General features: G+C 33.8%; 1 protein-coding gene across 5 annotated transcripts in view; it reads right to left on the bottom strand.

Annotated features, from left to right (window-relative positions):
* Positions 1–21,611, bottom strand: part of LOC149797926 (calcium uptake protein 3, mitochondrial-like) — a 236,337-nt gene that overhangs the window by 53,742 nt on the left and 160,984 nt on the right. For 4 of the 5 annotated variants that reach the window (XM_089962976.1, XM_089962977.1, XM_089962979.1 and 1 more), the window contains one exon: positions 7,104–7,166. The exons of the other annotated variant lie outside the window; for it this stretch is intronic. In XM_089962976.1, coding sequence (XP_089819102.1) covers positions 7,104–7,166 — 63 coding nt within the window. The remainder of the gene's footprint in view (positions 1–7,103; positions 7,167–21,611) is intronic. 5 annotated transcript variants of the gene reach the window in all.

Below are 21,611 nucleotides of genomic sequence, written 5' to 3'. Positions count from 1 at the left end.
ATATCTATCATTATTCTAAACATAAATAAAAAAATGAAGCAATATTCTTCAAAGGCTTTCATTAGTAAAAAAATTTTAAAACTGAAAAATGAGTTGGTCAGAACATGAAAATTAAAGCCATTAGAAAGCAAGAACGTCTAATGCTTTACCTGAAGCATACTAAGCAATGCCACTAAAGCATGAAAATAGTATATAACAGAATTGCATCAAACAATGCAAAAACATTCCAGCATAATTATTTCCAAAATTTATACATTTTAAGTAATTATACAGGTCACAAGCCCATTTCAGATTAAAAGAAATATCAAGAACTGAATAAAATAACTTTACAGGCAGCAAAAAATCTAAAATGTAAATTAGAAAAAAAGAAGCAGGTTACAGGTACCTTTTTTCTAAACCTCTAGATAATGAAATGTTAAGAAATATTTATATGAAATAGCTAAAGCATGAATTATATTTTCTCTCCTTACAGATACATACATATACACATGCATATTTCATGCAGAGTGTCAAGAATCTTATCAAGTTCTTAAATGAGAATTTTAAATATAGATCACTTGTGAGTTTAAACACTTTCTGAATTATTTTTTACTGGTTGGAACATGTAAATTTCTAGTGAAATTTTAACCAAACAACAATAATGCTAATACATCCAATGGTTTATAGGAATCACTTACTGAAATCAAAAAAGAAAAATGAAAATATCAGATTTAATGTGAGACTAATCAACAGAAAAGATTTTTCATGTGAAAATGTATTAAAAAAATTGCATGACTAACTTTCTTAGTTACAAAAACATATTTTTGTTACTTAGTGAAGACTATTCCAAAAAACTGAAAAACGTTTTAATTTTTTTATAAACTTTTGTTCTTTTTAACATCTTGAAGTTCAATGGATTATGAAGTGTACAGGCAGAAGTTTCTGTAAAAGACCATTTGAAACCATCCATCAACATTCTTTGACCACTGTGAAATACAAAAGAAACCATACAAACCGTCTTGTTTACTGAGAGCATCTTTTTTAACTGTTTATTTAATTTGATTTAATTTAATTGTTTGTTTGCTAGTTTTAAAAAAATATTATTTCATCACTTGGTATTGTAATGTAACTTTATTTACTGGAATAGAGTTTGTTTTGACTGATTTTTTATATTTTTGACATAAATAAGTTTAGATAAACATTGTACCTAATGCTGAACTAGATCCTGACCTTGATTCAAATCCAGTGATAGTTTGTAGTAAACAGTGTTTTTTTACTATTCTTTTTATTCTTTCTCTGAGTAACATTCATAAAGTGGAATCGAGGCCATACTTGGAGTATGTGACAAATAACAAGTAGCAATTGTTACAAACTGTTTTTTTCAGAGGATTGACCCACATCCGGGCATCTGTTTTGCATTGTAGTTAGATTATAAAGTGTACAGGCAGAATTTTCTGTAAAAGACCATTTGAAACCATACATCAACATTCTTTGACCTCCTCCTGGTAGAAAAAACAAGCTGACTGAATCTCTCTTTTTGGAGCAGTTTCCGAATCTCCTGGAGTATGGAAATTCGATAGGTGGCAACCTGATTATTCTTGGAGATTTCAACTTTCACTTTGACTGTCCCGGAAACCCAAACACATCAAAACTCATAGATTCCATTAATGTTTTCAACTCAAACAGTTAGTTGACCAACCCACCCATAAACAAGGTCACATTTTAGACTGGATTCTTCATAGACCTGATGATAACATTCTACAGTCCTCCCTGGTATCCCATGACCTTGCATCAGATCACCTCTGCATTATATGCCATCTTGACGTATCAGTCCCTAACCTTCCACCTTTATCTGCTACTAAGAGAAACCTCCATATGATAAATAGAATCAAACTAATGCACGACATCCACGCTAACCAAACAACTTGCTTACCTACTACCTCAGAACAACTCGATAACTGCCTGCGTTCATTGCTTGACAAACATGCCCCAGCTATCAAGTGCAGAGTATCAATTCAAAAGTGTTCTCCATGGTATAGCAGTATTAGGGACCAGCTTCGCACTGCTAAAAGAGGCCGCCGTAAAGCTGAAAGGCGTTGGCTTTCCACCAGACTCACTATTCATAAGCAAATCTAAGCCACTATGAAGAATGTCACAAACATAGTCCATGCAGCGAAATCAGCCCACTACACTACTAAGGTCATGGAAAGTTCCAGCTGCAAAGAGCTCTTCGAGATTACTAACAAGCTAATTGTCAAGGAACAAATCTACACCACTTCCAACTACCTTCTCTCCAGTCCACCTTCTGGACATGTTTGCAAATTTCTTCCGTGACAAAGTACAAACCATTAGAGATAAGCCTGACACCACAATTTCAATTGACTCGTCACCACCATAAAGTTGGGATACAGAATTTGAGTGGCAACCATTAGCAGCATTTAAACCTGTCTCTATGGATTTCGTACGTATAATCCTGGTAAAAAGTGCAACAAAGTCATGTGAACTTCATCCAATTCCAACATCACTGCTGCCTGAGTGCTTAGATCAAGTATTGCTTTCACTAACTGATGTTAATACCTCTCTCTCATCAGGGGAATTCCCATCAATTTTCAAAACTGCCATTGTAAAGCCTCTGCTGAAGAAACCAACACACGACCATAACAATTTAAAGAACTAATGCCCAGTTTCTAATCTCCCATTCATATCAAAAATCTTAGAAAAGGTTGTTTTATCCCAGCTTGTATCTCATCTGAATTCAAACAAACAGTCTTTTTAGCAATGTACAATCTGCATATCGTCCTTGCCACAGTACTGAAACTACTCTTCTAAAAGTAGTTAATGACATTCTCTCTGCTTTGGATAGCGGAAAGATTACAGTCCTCACCCTCCTTAATTTGTCTGCAGCATTTGACACAACAGACCATGATATATTACTTCACCGTCTCCAGCATGTATTTGGCATTCATGATACAGCCTTACTGTGGTTCAACTCCTACTTGGTCAACAGGACACAAATTGTGTCTGCAAATAGAATACACTCCAGCCCAGTTGATCTATGTTGTAGTGTTACATAGGGGTTTGTTCTTGGACCTGTTGTCTTCATTCTATACACTCAGCCGCTCTCAAGTGTCATAGATCATCATCCAGTGTCTCACCAATTGTACGCTGATGACACCCAAATATACAAATCTAGCCACCCAACTGAAGTTGATGCTACCATCCAAGGTGTGGAGAGGTGCATTTCTGATGTGAAATCATGGAAGACATGTAACAAGCTGCAGATGAATGATGATAAAACTGAGGCCATTCTGATTACAACACAAAGACTTTCTCATTCACATCCTTTACCTCAAACAATAAATATCAGCAACACCAACATTAAATTCACACAATCAGTACGAAACCTAAGTGTCACTCTGGACAGTACTCTCACACGGCACCAACATGTCATGAACATATGCAAGGCTGCATATCTTAAGCTGAGACACATATCAGCTCCATTCGCAAATATCTTTCAGTTGATGCCACTAAAACTTGTGTTTTCATTAGTATTTTCAAGATTGGACTATTGTAATTCAATTCTGTCTGGTTCATCTCAATATCTACTCCAAAAACTTCAAACGGTTCAAAACACAGCTGCTCGGATCATACTTGAAGTACCATGATCAGAGCACACCTCCCCACTGCTCTGTACCCTACACTGGCTATCCATTCGATCCAGAATCAAACACAAAATTTGTTCTCTGTGCTATGTTTCACTGACGCACTCTAGTCCAACATACCTATCCGACCTCACCCATGTGTGCACACCAGCAAATACTTACGCTCCTCTTCTAACAATCGTATACTCATTATTCCCACTATGAAAACAAAGTCATATGGACAGTGTTCTTTTGCATACCAGGGCCCAGCAATGTGGAATGAATTGCCCACTGAACTTAGACACAAAGACACAGTGATCCCATTAAAGAGGGCTCTCAAAACTCACTTATTACGACTGCAAGAACAAACTTAAAGACCTAATAATGTTTCCTACCTTAAATATTCTCATCATGTTTTTTAATGTTTTCTATTTCATGGTGTTTGTGTTTGTAATCATATCATTATATGTTTTTTATCTTATAGGTGTTGTCTAATGTTGTAAAGCGCTTAGAGCTTCTAAAGATTAGGCGCTATATAAAGTCCTCATTATTATTATTATTATTTATTACTGATGTTTTGAGAAATAATAGTTATTGTTGCCTTAACACTTGAGAAATTAAAGTGTTTTACGTTATGACCAGTTTTGGGCTAATTATTTTGTTTTCTTCAATTTATTTAGATTTCAAGTTTCTTTTCCCTGGAAATACTAGTGCTCTAAATTAATTATTGGACAAAGACATTTATTGAAATTTATACAGGATTCAAAAACTGGAATATTATTTTCTGTGATTCAACAAAGAACTGTTGACACATCAATATGACACTGACCACAACATATGTCATCGCCTTCCATTTTGGATTTCACTGGGATTCGAATGTCAGTTTCATTAGGACTTTTTATTACTAGGACTTTATTTTTTAAATTCTTGGATTCTTTTTGGATTTGATTTGTAAAACCGTAAGTTCTTTTTCTCATTTTTACTTTGTTTTTCTAAGGAAATAAATTATTTGTTAAATTGTATAAAGCTTGTTGTCTTCACTTTTTTTCTTGTTACGTTTTGTAAGAGCCTAAACATGTAACACTGTCAAAAACTTTATTTTTCAACTCTGAAGACAGCATTATCTCAGCCACTTTTATGTGCACTTTTGTACTATATACAGTTAAAAGTTTTACCAATTATACTACCGATATTCACCTGGAATCTTGACATTAGCCAATTATGTCCCTCACCTGGCATCCCAATCACGAAGAAGCTATTCATGCTTTTCAGAATGCATCAAAATAACCAAAATTAATGTAAAGTGCATTCAGTGATATGGCTCATTATCACAGTGATCATGTACTACTATTTCAAACTTTTCCCAATGACAATAGCTTAGATTGATCAAATGAAGTACAAAAAAATGGACTTTGCTTATCATGCCAAACAAAAAGGACTCTGCTTATGGCTAGAGTAATATGCTGACAGGCAGCTTTTAAGTCAATACTTAAAATGAAATGTTTTTTCTTAATCTGAATAGTGAAAAATTGAATTACAAGTTTTAAGTTAGTATGCATAAACTATATAAATGCATTGCTCATCTGGAGCCCTGTACAAGAGTTTCAAGACTGCCACTGTTCTGGTCAAAATGGCCATCAGATTGGCACCATTTTCAATTTATGACCAACTAGACATCACAAAATATTTTCTGGTCAAACCTCATGTCAATAATATTCCATTCAGAGGAAGTAGAGCAATAACAGGATTTTCAAAACAGCTGCTGTGGCAGCCATATTGGATGTCAGGGCAGCATCATTTTAATTTTGGACCAACTAGACATCTTAAGAATGTTGCAGCTGCATTTCCTCCAAAATGCTACTGAAGAAATATGAACAAACAGATTTCCTTTTAAATCTGGCTTGTTCCTTTGTTAAATCATGATAATCTTGCAATAAATAAACAGTGACATTCACAAAATATTCTGAAGACAAACTGCTGATTTTATGATATGATGTAGACATTCGGGAGGAGCAGCTATAACAATATTCTGAAGATGGCAGCTGTGGCAGCCATACTGATGTCTCAGCTGCACTATTTTGATTTAGGACCAACTAGGCTATGGGAAGAACGTGTATGAAGTTTTATGGCAATCCTCAAAGCAGTTTAGGTGGGGTAGTTATAACAAACTTGCACTAATGGATAGACAGACAAGGGATGATATACAGCAAGCCGACCCATTATCTTTTCTGGTCTAACAGACGTAAAGCTAAAAAGATACTAGTCTGCCTAAAGTACACATGGTGTTTGATAACTCATGAATCATATTTTCAACAAGCTTTCTACTTAGACAATTAGGAAATAAAAGTATAAAATATAATACTAATGAAACAAGATCATTATTTGTGGATCTTTAAACATTTACTCAAAAAACAATAATTTACTATACAACAGAACTGAAACATTCAGGGCTGAAAAAAATCCTAAATCTTTCTATTGTGGGAATCAAGATTTTATAAAAAGTCTGCAACATTCTGGACCTTTCTTTCTTATTCTATATACAGTTCTGGGCAAGATGGGGTTAATTTTATTTGCCCATCCAAATTCTTCATTTGTCTCAGGCCACAGGATAGCATATTCTTCCAAAACTGCTGACACTGGATGTATCATATGATTATGAGTCACTACTCTAACCATGCAAACTAACTACAGAGGTCGCATTAGCTTTTTTATAAACCCGTTTCAGAGCACAAACATCATAAAACTGTTTCAGGGCTCAAACATTAAAAATTTTGCTTCACAAATTTGCAGCCAACTCCTGATCTGCTGTTTTACATAGAAACCATCTCTGCTAATAAAGGTTCTGATGTGATAGCCCTATCTACACCTTGGCATATCGAACAGATATTTCTGTGCTTTGGGTCTGTGAATTTCATTGGATGCAACGGCAAGCCTCCACATCCAATCAAAATTAAGTTGTTCAAATTTGACCACTGTTCCTACATGATCAAGACAAGGGGAGCAAATAACTTAAATGAACTGATAAATAAGCAATTTTCCACTGCCAGTTAGTGTTTGCACAAATACCGTTCACTCAAATAAATCTGTACTGGCTTCCCTCTGGTACATATTCATACTTTCAGTATTAAACTTAAAAAGTATCCTATTTAGGTCAACTGCCTCCAAAATTTTCGGTCAATGTACAATGTACCACACATCTGGTTAGTTGGCAGTACACACTATGGAAGGCAACTCATAAAATCCAATAGATGTTGCTAGGACAAAGCACAAATATATGTTTGATCCACCAAGGTGTAGACAGGGTTACCATATCAGAACCATGGCTAGCGAAGAAGAATGGAAAAAAGACAGTATCGTTTCTGTCCAGACTGAACATTTTACATCCAGATGCACAATTTTGTGTTAACACAACCTCTGTACATTTCTACAAATCTAATTTTAAAAAATACACAAATTACATTGTGTGGCTTGTGAATCACATACTTGAGTTTTTTTCAGCTGTTCCGGCTCGGCTTCCACATGCTGCTTACTGAAAACACTTTCCAACTGTTGGAAAGGTTAGGGGGGAAAATTAGACAATTAGTAAACTGCACAATAAGACAGTCAAACATCAGGGAAATCATGGCATACTCTTACAAAGGTAATGCTTACTGCCTGACAAAACATCTTATATAATGACGAAAATCAATCCATTTAAGATCACCAAATGAAATGCAGTTTAACATTTTCTCGTGGAATATGCTAAAATTTTATTTAGACAATTTAAATCAGAACTTTAAAAATTTTGCAATTAACTTGTATCCCATAATGTGCTCCTGGTATAAAAAATACATGTTTGGACAGGATTTAATGATATACCATGATTGCCCTGGATATGGCTGTATATAGTTCAAAGTACGGTTTCCTGGTATATGCAATGGTGCTAGAAAGGAGGTACAAAACAAAGAGGACATCTATGATAAAAATTATTCAGATGAACTTGTATTTAAGTAAAGATCTCAAAACATCAGCAATCCTGGTCATATCAATATACTTGGAATATTTTTGTTATTTTCCCATAATGTTTAAAGAACAGATATCACAGGAATGGATCATGCATACTTGTAACTATATTCCGAAATAAAGTAGCCCCCCCACCCTTTCACGTTGTCCTTGAACTTCAAGATGAAGAATGAAAATCATTAACGAATCAAATGTCACAATACATATTTCCTTTGCAGCAAACTGTAGATGGAATAATATAATATGAAACAATTTCGACAGAATGGTACTGCTCTCATATTAAAAGAGCAAATAAATAAACCAAATGCAACATAGATTTAAGATGCATGTATATGAAATATTGTAGTGATTATCGATATTTTCAAGCTATGGCTTTTACCTTGTATGGGGGTTAGCTAGGTTGGTTTTTATGTGGGGTACCTAATATAGTTTTATTACGGGCTAGCTACATTTTTGGCAGGGTGGGCAGGTTTGCTATGGTATTCTGTGTGCACATTTATCAATAAATAAACAAAGAACATAACAGTGCATGTCAATATGATATGCTTCATATATCTGGAAAACCTAACAGACCATGTTTCAAATGGAAATGAAGATATCTGCCTTCTAACAGACAAGTTTACTAAATAACAAGCTTCATAAATAACAAACTAAGTGACTAAATAAATAAATTAATAAAACTGATCACTGCATACCTGTAGGTTAAAATGAAAGCCAACTTTCAAAACCTATTTCAGCTTGCATGACAGTAAACCAAATATACTCCTCTATCCTTTCCTTTGCTTTGACCCAGTATCAATGGTCAAATATCACACACGTGACTTATTCAAAACTCATACAGTGCAACCAAACAAGAGCCCCATGGAGAGCCTGATTCTCTACTGGATAAAATGAATTTGAGGGAATTCATGATGAGTCTATTTCTTCCCTCCTCTTATTATGTTTAATAACGGAGTGTAGAAACATCTCATATATTCTTGAGAAACTCCTACATGCTAAATTGGGTAACAAAAATATTATTTATATATTAGAGTTAAATAGCATGTTCACGTGACAAGTGCAGTAAAACAAATTACTGCCAAGATTGTTAAATCTGCAATTAATGGGGAGGAGGAGATTACTAGAAAAACACTCTAGTTACTATCAAAGATCTCCCAAATTAGGTTTGATAAAAATCCATTCAAACTTCGCAAGCCAATACAGATTAAATAAAACCAATTCAAGACTTCTGACTTTTATATCAATGTGTTAACTATCAACTTGTTTATAGAAAACAATTAAAAACAAAGTCTGATCAACATACATTTATACATGTACAAGTCTACCAGCACAAATATGTGTACAAGTCACTGATGCTTTATCATTAAAAAATGACAGTTGTGACCTTGACATAACCCCAGGATCAAACAGGCCTGGTTTTCATGCACTGCCATGTTGGTGGTCAGATCTGCACCATTTTTATTAAGTACCAAAATCAAGTGTTTTTGGTGAAAACATGTCAGTGCCACCTGACCATTCCTTCAAGAGGAACAAGTGACAACAATAATATTCAGATGGACATTGTAACATTTTGTTCTGACATGTTTGTCCACCTTACTTTGCACTACTTGCCCAACTAGCTATGACTAATGAAAGGACTGTCAGCATGGGCATGATGTAAGTATATGTATCCCATTACATTTTGTGCGTCAACATATATTATACGTTCCCATAACCTGAAATAAAATCCAGAAAATATGCAAGAACTTTGAATCAATATGCCTCGAAAGCTCTGATTTGCCTCAAATTCCAAATTTATCTTTCATTAAGTTCATGTAACAAGCGAGTACAATTTCTTATTTTTCAAAGAAAAGCATTTCTTACGTAAATGAGCATGGGCAAAGAGGGCATATGGTGAATTTCAGAAAGGTCCACTAAATGAAGATCAGATTGACATCGTTTACATTCAGGACCTGCTGTAAGTTATACTACCTAAGTGAAAAGCCCATTCTCAAAACTACCATCTGCTCAGGAGAAACAGCCATAAAAAGATTTTCATGATGGACATAAAGGAAGCTGAGGTCAACAAAATGACCTTTGACTTCACAAGCTCAGATATGTTTGGTTTTCAAACTTATTCACAGTGGCATGGACAAACTGATGGTCAAATCTGCACAATTTTCATGCAAAACTAATGACATATCGCAAGACATTTCTCAGTGAAAACCAAATGTAAATACACCCTTTCATTCAATTGGAGTAGAGGATATTACTGATGACCAGTCATGTTAGAGGTTAGACCTAAGCACCATTTTTATTCATGACCTGCTAAAACTGTTCCAATATTTTGGTCAAAAGCAGGCAGCCATTTTAATATAGGTTGGACTCGACAGGTGTTTTACATCACAGCAAATGCTGTTAAAGTTATATCACACTGGGCCAAGTACAGTAAATTGCCATCCCCAATAGTGATCTAGGCTAATACACTTGGAGTAATCTAACCAACACCCATCAAACGTTCTATGGATTAACCACTGAACTACACGACACAGAGTATTTTCTTATAAAACCGCATGCTGCAATCACGATCTGTTAAAAAGTAGCCAAAACAAAATTTCATGACAGGTACTATACTGGACATATTAGGAGGTCATGTCTGCATCATTTTTCTAAAACAGGCCCAACTACATACCATAATAAGTCTTTAATGATGACCCCATGTCAAAATGACCATCCATACAGGGAAATCAGTATTGACAAGTTTTTCAAAAGGACTGCCTTACCAACTAATGCTGAATGTCAGATCAGTACCATTTTCAATCAGAACCATCTAAAATTCATAAGGGGGGTGCTCACCAGTTATTATGTACTTTTGAGAGAGTAACATATGTAAGGTGAAGCTGTTTGCATTTAAAACATGCACAATGGAGAGAATGGTGGCATACCTCTATACTACATTAATGTAATGTGGATGATATTTCTTTGGATATTGTACTTATGGAAATTGTACATGATTTCAGCACACTGCTAACTAAAATGACTGCTCCCTTGTGCTAAAAAATAAGCCTGAATTAGTCTAAAGTACACTATCTATAGCAGCTATTAAAATAAGGAAAATGAATTTTACCAGACTAGACAATACCAGCTTCTGAAAGTGCAATGAATGAATTACTAAATATATAAAATGTATAAAAAAGTTATCGGCTCTTTTTAATACAATTTACCTCTGAATTTTAGGAAGTGAAAATGACCAAGTAGAGCTAGCACTTTTTCTGAAAGGTGCACATCTGTAGTAAGGCCAAGCTGTATACTCTATAACCCATATTACACCCATCAATCATACATCAGAATAAAGGGAACTAAAGGTTCTTTGAATTATACCTAAGATATACAAGGTCTTTTTAAATAGCCAGTATAACCAGTGAGGAAAGCCAGGGAAATTCTTTTTCTTTAAAATCCTAACCCTATGCAAAATATGAAACTGTAGAGCACCACCTAAGCAACCATTCAGTGAAAACCCCATGTATAACCATCCATTCTGAAGAAGCAGCCACAATATGATTGTCAAGATGGCTACCTGAGTGCCATGTTAGGTATCAAATGAACACCATTTTTATTTTGGACAATCTACATGTCATTTAAGGTGTTTTAGTGACAACCACATGTCAGGATGATCATCCATTCAGGAGAAATAATCATTTTCAAGATGGACACAACTGTAGCTGCTACATGTCAAACTGGCACAAGTTTTGTTATGGACCATCTACAAGTCATGAAAACCTCACATCATATGACCATCTTCTCAGGAGGAGTAACGACGAGATAATCAAAATGGCTGCCATGACGGCTATGTTATACATCAGACTGGAACCTTGTATGGCAATTCTAAAAGTAGTTTATGAAGAACAGTGTTAATAAACATGTGCTAGCAGATGGACAGGCAAGGGACAATAGAAAAAAAGACCATCCCATAAGCTCTTCTGATTTACAAACAACAGCTAAACAATACTGAAACATATATTTTGAAATCAAAAGAAAGATGCAGTTAAGAAAAGCAAATACTGTCCTAGAAGCTGAAAAATGTTTCAAAATAGATAAATCTCTTATTTCATTTCCTGTTGAAACATGGTGATGTATATTTTGGAAACTTACATCCTCTGTACATTAAGATATATATATATATATATATATATATATATATATATATATATATATATATATATATATATATATATATATATATATATACACACACACACACATACATACATATATGCACACCAAAAAGCCATAGCTCAGCAGACTCACAAAAGATCAAGGGATTAGCCCATTGCAACACAGTGCCATTAATCAAGAGCACCATCCGTTTTATTTAGAACTTACTTTTTTTAAATGAAAAAGACTACAAGATATTTCTTGGATTTCTTAAATAAATAAGGCAATGAGGACATATTTGTTTACCCATACTTATTCTGTACTCAATATGTTTATTTAATTCTAAAACATAACAAAAGGTAACACAAGAACCATTTCAGACTCTGCTGTACCATGACCCCATCATCACTCAGAAATATTTATATCCATTTAATGGATAATACCTAGATACTTGTATAACACTAAAACCATCTCACCTAAAAATGTAATGTACACAATCAAAGGTCAAAAAGAATTTATAGGAAAACATAAAACATATCTTTACTGTGGCTTGACTTTCTGTAAGTGACCATTATATATTACCTGTCACACCACCAAGTTACTTTCTATAAGTAACAATTAATGATTATATATATGAATACTCTTCACACCACCAAGTCAATCGATATAAAATGACACATGCATATTTTGGTTACTTTGGATGCAAAATTAAAGGTTTACTTCTAATATGTTCCATTTGAGGCTACACTGATATTGCACATAATTAGCAGATTGAATAATGTGTGACCCACAACCATTCCAATATTACATGGATATATATGCAGGTGCACAGATTCAAGAAAGGACCACCCTCCCACAAGCCCTTTACATTCCTAACAAATTTAGGACCATACCACATCTTTGGCAAACTGTGCTGCTAGACATCTGTACAATAACCTACATCTTACCATCAACAAGAAGACATCCATAGACCTATGAATATCTTCTGGAACCATGTCATTAAGTAATACCACTAAAACAACTTTATCACAGTGAAATAGTATTCGATGATATTCTAACTATCATGTTGTTCTACTTTTGATCATTGGGAGTGAATCCATTCTAACTACAATGCAAAAATTTGCATATGAAGATGCCTATTTTATAAGGTATTATTACACTACTATTATGATGCCTATTTTATAAGGTATTATTACACTACTATTATGATGCCTATTTTATAAGGTATTATTACACTACTATTATGATGCCTATTTTATAAGGTATTATTACACTACTATTATGATGCCTATTTTATAAGGTATTATTACACTACTATTATGATGCCTATTTTATAAGGTATTATTACACTACTATTATGATGCCTATTTTATAATGTATTATTACACTAGTATGATGCCTATGTATAAGGTGTTATTATACTACCGGTCATATGAAGATGTCTGTTTATAAAGTATTATTACCAGTAATATGCAGATGCCTATTTGGTCATATGAAAATGTCTGTTTATAAGGTATTTGTGAAGTGGCAAATTTTATGTCGATCTAACAAGAATACATTAGTTGAGACCAGACAACCATTAATTAGATTTATTGAGACAGGCGCGTATCATATCGCAATACTACCGTGTACGGTAATGTCCTTTAGAGGGGGAATTCTGTTCCTAATTAAACATTTGTTTATACAGCAGCCAGGCGAACAATTTAGGACAAGGAAAACTTCATTTTCATGGTAAAGTTGTCACAATTGAGAGAACGCAGAAACTCTGTTACTCAAACTACCAGGGTCAAGTTGACCCTGACTTTGGCGCCTCTGGAAAAGGCGGCAGAGATATTTGATTCTGATTGGTACGTTAAATGAGAGGGCGTGTTCCAACACAAAATTTCATAGGTTTTAATATCGCCTGCATCAAATTTTAATCAGTCTAAGCTTTTCCTACAAGTGGAAACCCCAAAGGTTACAACTCCGAGGATTTGCAAGAAATTCTCGTAAAAAGGGAACTGTTGTCCAAAAAGGGGACGATTGTCGAAAGGAACCGACAAACTAATTTACCGATTAGAGGGAGGAACGTTGAAAGCAAAGGTAGTGTGACAATTCTGTGTAATTTGTTGATGCCATATATAATGCTTTGCTGAAGTTATTTATTTGTATCTGCATGAATCTTTTTTCTACATTCGTGTAATAATTTGCTTTATGAAGTATAACTGTGTTGAGTTTATGCATAGGAAGTTGTACATTAATCTTCTTTAGATAAGTTTGACGAATTGTTTGAATTTGTCGTCTTGTTTGCATAAGGATTATGTTCTAAGAATTTAATGCATTACATTAGTTAATATGATTACAAGAATCTGTGTGAATTCGCCGAATTTAGAAGATTTCACGTATGATTAAGAATAAGTGTGTATTGACAGAAATGATCTAGTAATTGATTGACGTGATGTATCCTATTTATTCACTGTGTATGTGGTAATGTGTAAGGTCAAGGCGTAACGAATTAGCCATTTGACTAACTAGGGTCATTATAGGACATGTGGAGTCGATTGATAGCCTTAGCATCTGTTTAGCACTGATAGTGAAATCTGATAACGGGAGAAAATAATGAAGAATTAACCGTTTCATAAATAACGGGAAATTTAGGTTGTCTCTATTTATATTTATCTAAAAGGGAGAAAATAGCTCCAGAAACGTATGGAACAAATGAGGTGATGTTATTCTGAGACCTATACGGAGAAGTATAGAGAAGAGTGCAGTGAGACGTATAATCCTGTGACGCAATCCTGCGACATATTAAGTTCTGAAGACGTATTCTGAGAATATCCTGAGACGGATGTTAGAAAGTATCATCCTGAGATCCAAGGGTCTGAACAGCGACAGAGGAAGCAAAAACAGACTGAGGACGAGCAGGTTATGAAATTGTACAAGACGTTGACTTCGAGTGTTCACTCGATCGTATGATGAACTAAATCTATCAGTAAACAGATCGGCTATTTTATTTAAATCTATTTACGTTTTCTTTGTATTTCGGTGAAAGTTAAATTTCTATGGGCAGAGTGCATTCCTGATATAATGAATTTTCACAGTGTTTGTATGTAATTGATTAAATTGTTGTTTACATGTACAGGGGCTTGTGTTGGTTTGTTCTATATACCTGCTCAGATCTCTATCTATTCCACCTATAAGTTTCACCACTTATATTTATATTTACTCGAACCAGGCAATAACATCGAGGGCGGTCAACCCCTAGATAACGAAAACCAAATATGGAGGGACAATCACCCCCCCAGTGTAACAGTATTATTACCAGTAATATCAAGATACCGATTTATAAGGTATTTTTACACTAATATGAACATGCCTATTTATAAGGTTATATTACATTAATATATCTGATGTAACACTGAAGCATATAACTGCAAAGTTTCGTTGAAATTGCTCCAAAGTTCAAATTATCATACAAGAAAGTTGTCTAAATGGAGAGCCATATAACACAAAGCTTATGTATTTGAGGTCACAATGACTGTTATCATACTCATCAAAGGATGAAGCTTCTTTGATACATTTCAGCTAGTTATGATACAAGTTTACAAACAAGTAATTTCATAAGGACCCATTTCATTCAATTCAACTATACTTGAAAAATAAAACCCATACTCCCTTTTATGAACACGTCCAACTGTACAGACCCCAATCTGCAGTCATGCAATGCACCCACATAACTGGATCTTTGCAGTTTGTTTGGAGCAAATGAAAAAACAAACAATACAGACCCTCATTAGCCAATGCAATATATGACTGCAAATCAGCATCTATGATATTTTTGGTTGGACTCAACTTATATTCAAGAATGTAGTTTTTTAGGAGTAATCTGTAGAACAAACAACATAGACTCTGAGCTGCAGGAAAACTGTGCAATGGCAAAACAAGGTCTATGTTGTTTGTCAGATACACATGATTATGTTATTTTGTGTCCCTCAGTTATTAACTTAGGAAATGTTCAAAGCCCTGCCATTCAGTTTATATAACCTAACTTAGCACAAAAACTGGAGCAAAATTGAAAAGTCATCATGGATACCTAGGTCTGTCCTTATCCTGCTCGAGTCTTTACTAAGAACCAGATAGATCCCCACCAAGGATAGTATGGTGGTTCAATGATTGAGGCATAGGACCCATGACCAGAAGGCTGTGGGTTCATTTTCCCTGCCTCCATTATATCATATGACCTATCAAATCACTCAGGATTTATTTTTTAGGTCATGGGTTGCTTTGCTCTTTGTAATTAGAAATGGAAATATGTCAAGAGAATGGGCATAATACTTTCTTAAATAAACTTTAAAATAATCTGAATGAATATATGAGATGACGTTAAAAGAAAAATTGAATGCACAATCATATGTTATTAATAACAGAAAATCTTCAGACACTTTAATATGGCAAGACCATTTTAAGTGTTTAGTGGCTTTGCTAGATTTGTTTTCAGCAATGCAAGTAAAGTGGATAATAAACACTGTACATTCCCTTTAAAACTAATTTTATATAAAATTTATCTACTTAGCATGTCATTGCTTATTTAAATTTTATATTTTTTCTTTGATTTAAGTTATAGATTATTACATTTAATCCCAAAGGTTAAACTTGATTAATTTATATAACTTGTTTTATTGAAACGTATGTTGTCTAAATTTATTTATTTTAATACTGTAAACTTTTCTGCAAGTGGAAGAACTCTGCATAAGCCCAAACTTGTGATTTTCAATAGTCCTCCCTTGCTTTAATGATCTTTCTAGGGACTAAAATATGATGCAATAACAGCTAACTGACCCGATCAGTGCATTAATACATATAAGACACAAATGACAATTCCCAATAAAATTTATTTATTGCTGTCTTGTGCATGAAGGAAACGAAACTTAGCAAGTGAAAGGTGACTTTAATTTTACAAAGATGCATAATTTAGTTGTGTTCCCTACAGCTCTTGTACTGATAATTTAGTTGTGTTTCCTACAACTCTTGTATTGAACTTTACCCAGGTCATTATGAAGAACAGGAACTTTCTTCTGTCTTGACTATCTTGTACAAACATATCCATTCAAGCTACAACATTTTTTATTTCAAGGATTGTTTTACTCTTAAGAACACCCTTTCAATTTTTTAAGAATCCTTTTTACTCCACAACTTCATCTTCATACTTAGCTGCTATACAGATTTAGTTCCAGGAACACATAGCATACCAAATTTATGTGCACCATTCCCCCCACCTCCCCCAGTATATTAGGGCAAAAAAGGAGTAGTTCTTACAGACAATTAATTCAGTGTTTTAATATTCCATCTCAATATAGCTCTTTTATTAATAACTGTTTGCAACACAAATAAATGAATGGATTTTCTTTCATGATACTAAACATATGTAAACTGACCATTTCAATATGGAGTCCTATGAAAAAAATAGTACATTTAGCCATGTTTAGTGTACATCCCACTTCTGATAGCACTGACCAAAATTTGACATTTCATTTTGTACCAGATGACTAGGGTCCATAATGTTTACTATAAATTACTTGTAAATCAACTGTCTTTGATCTTCTGGTACATTATGTCAGATAAGGGTATATCCTTCTTGAAATCATTGACAAAGTGATCAGAATCAATTCTGATCTGACGACACATTTTATAACAGTAGATAGGGGTGCTGGAAATATGGGTCAATACCATTTTCATTTAAAACCAATTAGACATCAGAAAAAGTCTTTTAGTGAAAACCCCAGGTAAATAAAACTTTCTGTTCAGAAACAGCAGTAGTAATAACAATACTGTCAACATGGCTGGCATCGAGGCCATACTGAAAGTCAGACTGGCACCACATTTCTTTAGGACCAACCTGACATTATAAGAAACCTTTTCATGAAACACCATATTGATATTACTATCTGTTCAAGAGCATAAATAACATTTTCAAGATACCAGTAGTTACTGTCAGACCATACCTGAATGGCACCATTTTCAGTAAGGACCAAGGAATGAATGTATGTGTGAAGTTTCAGTGCATTCCTCAAAGTAGTTTAGGAGCTAAAACCAGGATTTTATATGTTGCTGATCTCTTTTTGTTTTCATGGCATGGGGATATTTACTGGTTATTGTTGGTTCACAGATGAGTGACTTTTGTAGCACAAAGATGTATAACAATGAACTGTTACATCTGGTTCTTAATTTTTCTTTTGTAATATGGTTTAGAAAATGTGACCTCCAAAAGAAAGTTTAACATGGCTAAATTAAAACTGTACAGACAAGTATGCTTCGTAAGTGTCATTACAAACCACAGGCAAAAATCCACTAAGCTCTTTTCACCTATGGTTTCCTGCAGTAAGATTCCCTCATTTCTCATGACCAACATGCATAAACCTGCTTAACCAATTTGTATGACCCCAGTAAATATTAGTTTAGTCTCACCCAAAATAGTTTTTTATGCTGCTTTGAGTAAGCCAATCAGATTTTTCGCTTCCAAACACACCTACCATTTATTTCCATTGACAGGTAAAAGCTTATTCAATTGACCTGTTGTTGACCTAGTTTTGTTCATGCATATTCATGACAAACAAGATAATCCTATGGCAGCCATGAATGAATCAAAAGGCCAGCAGATTTTCACATGTGGCTTGTGAAATGATGATTCAAACACTTATGACTGAAATACTTCTACTTCTTATGATTCAAATACTTGTACTTTGAATATTATTCAAATACTTGTACTTTGAATATGATTCAAATACTTGTACTTTGAATATGATTCAAATACTTGTACTTTGAATATGATTCAAATACTTGTACTTTGAATATGATTCAAATACTTGTACTTTGAATATGATTCAAATACTTGTACTTTGAATACGATTCTAATACTTGTACTTCAAATATGAATCAAACCTATGTACTTCGAATATGATTCAAATACTTGTAATTCTTATAAGATTCTAATACATGTACATGTACTTCTAATTAGGCTACTGGCTGGATATGTTTTTTCTCCAAAGTAATATACTTTGGATTGTATAGCATATTCTTGCTTGTAACAATGGGACAGTGAAACACAGATAACTTATAGTTACATTCCATGAATCAGTGTAGCCTATCCTTATCTGCCTGTCCAACTGGGATTGAAACTGTTCTTCATTGTTAGCCATGCAGATTATATAGATTCTCTCAAATCATTTTACACTACTGATTATGAATCAGCCAATCATTTTACACTCCTGGTCATTAATCAGCCAGTCATATTATACTACTGATCATGAATCAGCCAATCAAAAGCTAAGCTTAATGAATTCAAGCAGCAGGGTATATTTCACCATTTTCTTTATTCCTATGCTGGCTGTAGGAGAAGAAAGCCCAAGAGAAGCTAAGGTAAAGGTGGTCTGGTGTAAAATTTATGAGGTTTTCTGAATAAGACTAACTCTAGTGGACAATGAATAATGTCTTTCTGTTACTGGTTTGTATGTTTCTTTATGAAGACATGATTGCCTGTATAGATAACTATCTCTGGGATATTTTCTGGTTATTTTCACTGGGTGTTCTTACAGAGTCATACATGCCTGAAGGAGGCTGGGTTTACAATAGCCCTGGGATAAAGCCCTTAAGGCTTAGGTCAGTGTGCATGTTTACAAAGGGCAGTTCACAGTAATCAGATTAAAACACCGTCAATCATAAGCTACAAGGTGCTATAGGAATCCTGCCTAAGGGCTGCATGGAAGCTCTGGTCAGTAAAGTCATTTCAGCTCATTTACAAAATTACATTAATTTATTGCTTGCATGAAACGTTTTGTTGCTCAGAAGAGGAGAGGAAACTGATCATTGTGATATAATCAAAGGATCAAAGGATCGTAGGAGAGCTTCTGATCAACTCAAGATTGTGCCTATTTGTACTGAGGTATATATTGGTAGTCAATTTTTTGAATCCCAGAGTAACCAGATAAAAACATGAAGAGTTATTCTCTTACCATGCTGACATGCTACACTAACATAAACATAGCCAATTATGTACAATTTTTAAAATCAACTCATACATGAAAACAAAACTATGCCACCTGTTCTATACAGATTTCACATGAGCCTTTTATATCTATTGTAAACCATCCTTAGGAATTTCTTGCCTATAAAATGTATGGCAAATATCACTTCAATGAAAAAAAGAGTTTTTATGAACATGATTGTAAAAGAAAACCCAAACATTTTGTTTCCTTTTTTTCAGGAAAGGCATGACTGCAGCTGAACACCACAGGATTTGTAATAAAGACTCCAGAAGAAAATAATGGTTCAACAGAAATCAACATCATACTAAACTGCGATCTCTTTTCCAGTCTAGAAGCTTTCAAAACGGAAAGAGTCTGGATTAATAGTGTACATAAAATGGTGAACTATAACACCAAGCTAAATACAAGCAGGCAAACAGGCACCATGCGAAAGCTAAAAGCAGATAAGGATGATAGATGGCAAGATTGGGAAAATGATAGGGTACAAAAAGATATGTTGAAACTGTTGAAAATAGCCCTGATAATGTGCATAGCTCTTCATTTTGACCAGCTTTGCTACCTTTCCTAACATTAATCTCAAAACATCTAGTAAACTAACATGTACTCCTGGCAATCATTGAAAATATTTGATTCTTCTTAACTAATCTACTGACATTCTCTTGAATAATTTTTTCTATTTTGACTTGCAAACATTTGAAGGGGGGGGGGCAAAGTAAAAATGACTTTCAATACTGCTGTTTATTTGACCCTGACATTTTCAAATAAATGTTATCTATTACTTGCATTTAGTTATAAAAAAAATATTTGTATCGAAAATAAGTGGGATACATTTATCTCAAAATGTTCATGCATTTTACTTCATACGAAAACTGGCCATGTAAATATATACTTAAAATCTTTAGACATTCATAAAATTTGATGTGCGGAAAGTTACTTTTTTCCTATTTTTCTTTAATTTTTATTCAGAAAAACTATGTAATTTGAAAAGAGACTTTAATAAGGTCAGCCAGGCCTTAGCATTCTATATTCTAGCATTTGTAAAATAATTCAGGTAACATGCTAATGTTTGTGGTATTATAAAGCAAAAAGTATAGTTTCATAATATTTTAATAATTTTGATGTAGTGAATCTTATAAAGTACTTTCTCTTATAAGTTATGACTTCAAAATTTTTAATTTGCATACAAGAATTTAAAACATGTTAACAAATTATGACACTCGTTATTTTGACCTTTTGACCTATAAGACACAAATATGTGATATCTTCTTGTATATCATGATCAATAATGGCATCGAGATAGCAGGAATACTAAGAAAAGAGCTTCATATTAATATCAGTGGAGAATAAGGTGAGATTTATTTGTTTGCTTCAGAAATATTTCTTCAAAGTGACTGATTTTTCTAGACAATAAATTACTGCACCCTGACAGAAATTCTGAAATAATATAACTCCAGGTTTGGTCAAAAGCACATATGAAATATTGTATGTATGTATTAGCATTTAACTGAACCTCAGTGTAATATCAGTTATAATGTGCCAATTAAAAGTTCTAAAATCTCACAAAGAATTGCACAAAAACATTAGGAACATAAACCGTTCCAAATAAATGCAACACAAGTAAAACAAGATAAACATAAAAAGTAAAAATAGTTCAATTCTGTAAAAGGTAAATAAAAAGATAATGAAAAATATACAAACTCCTAAAAAGACATGGTAAAAATTTGTTGTATAACTACAATGAATCTAAATTCATGATTTTCTCATGCATTACATCATCAAAAAGATTTTTTCATTTGAGTTTTTATTCCATATTTAGCCAAGCATGAAGAATACG

The sequence above is a fragment of the Sinohyriopsis cumingii genome, chromosome 6 (assembly GCF_028554795.1).
Source record: "Sinohyriopsis cumingii isolate HCF-2022 chromosome 6, ASM2855479v2, whole genome shotgun sequence".
NCBI classification, from domain to species: domain Eukaryota; kingdom Metazoa; phylum Mollusca; class Bivalvia; order Unionida; family Unionidae; genus Sinohyriopsis; species Sinohyriopsis cumingii.
The sequence above is the reverse complement of the archived record's forward strand: the minus strand, read 5'-3'. Positions and strand labels throughout refer to the sequence as shown.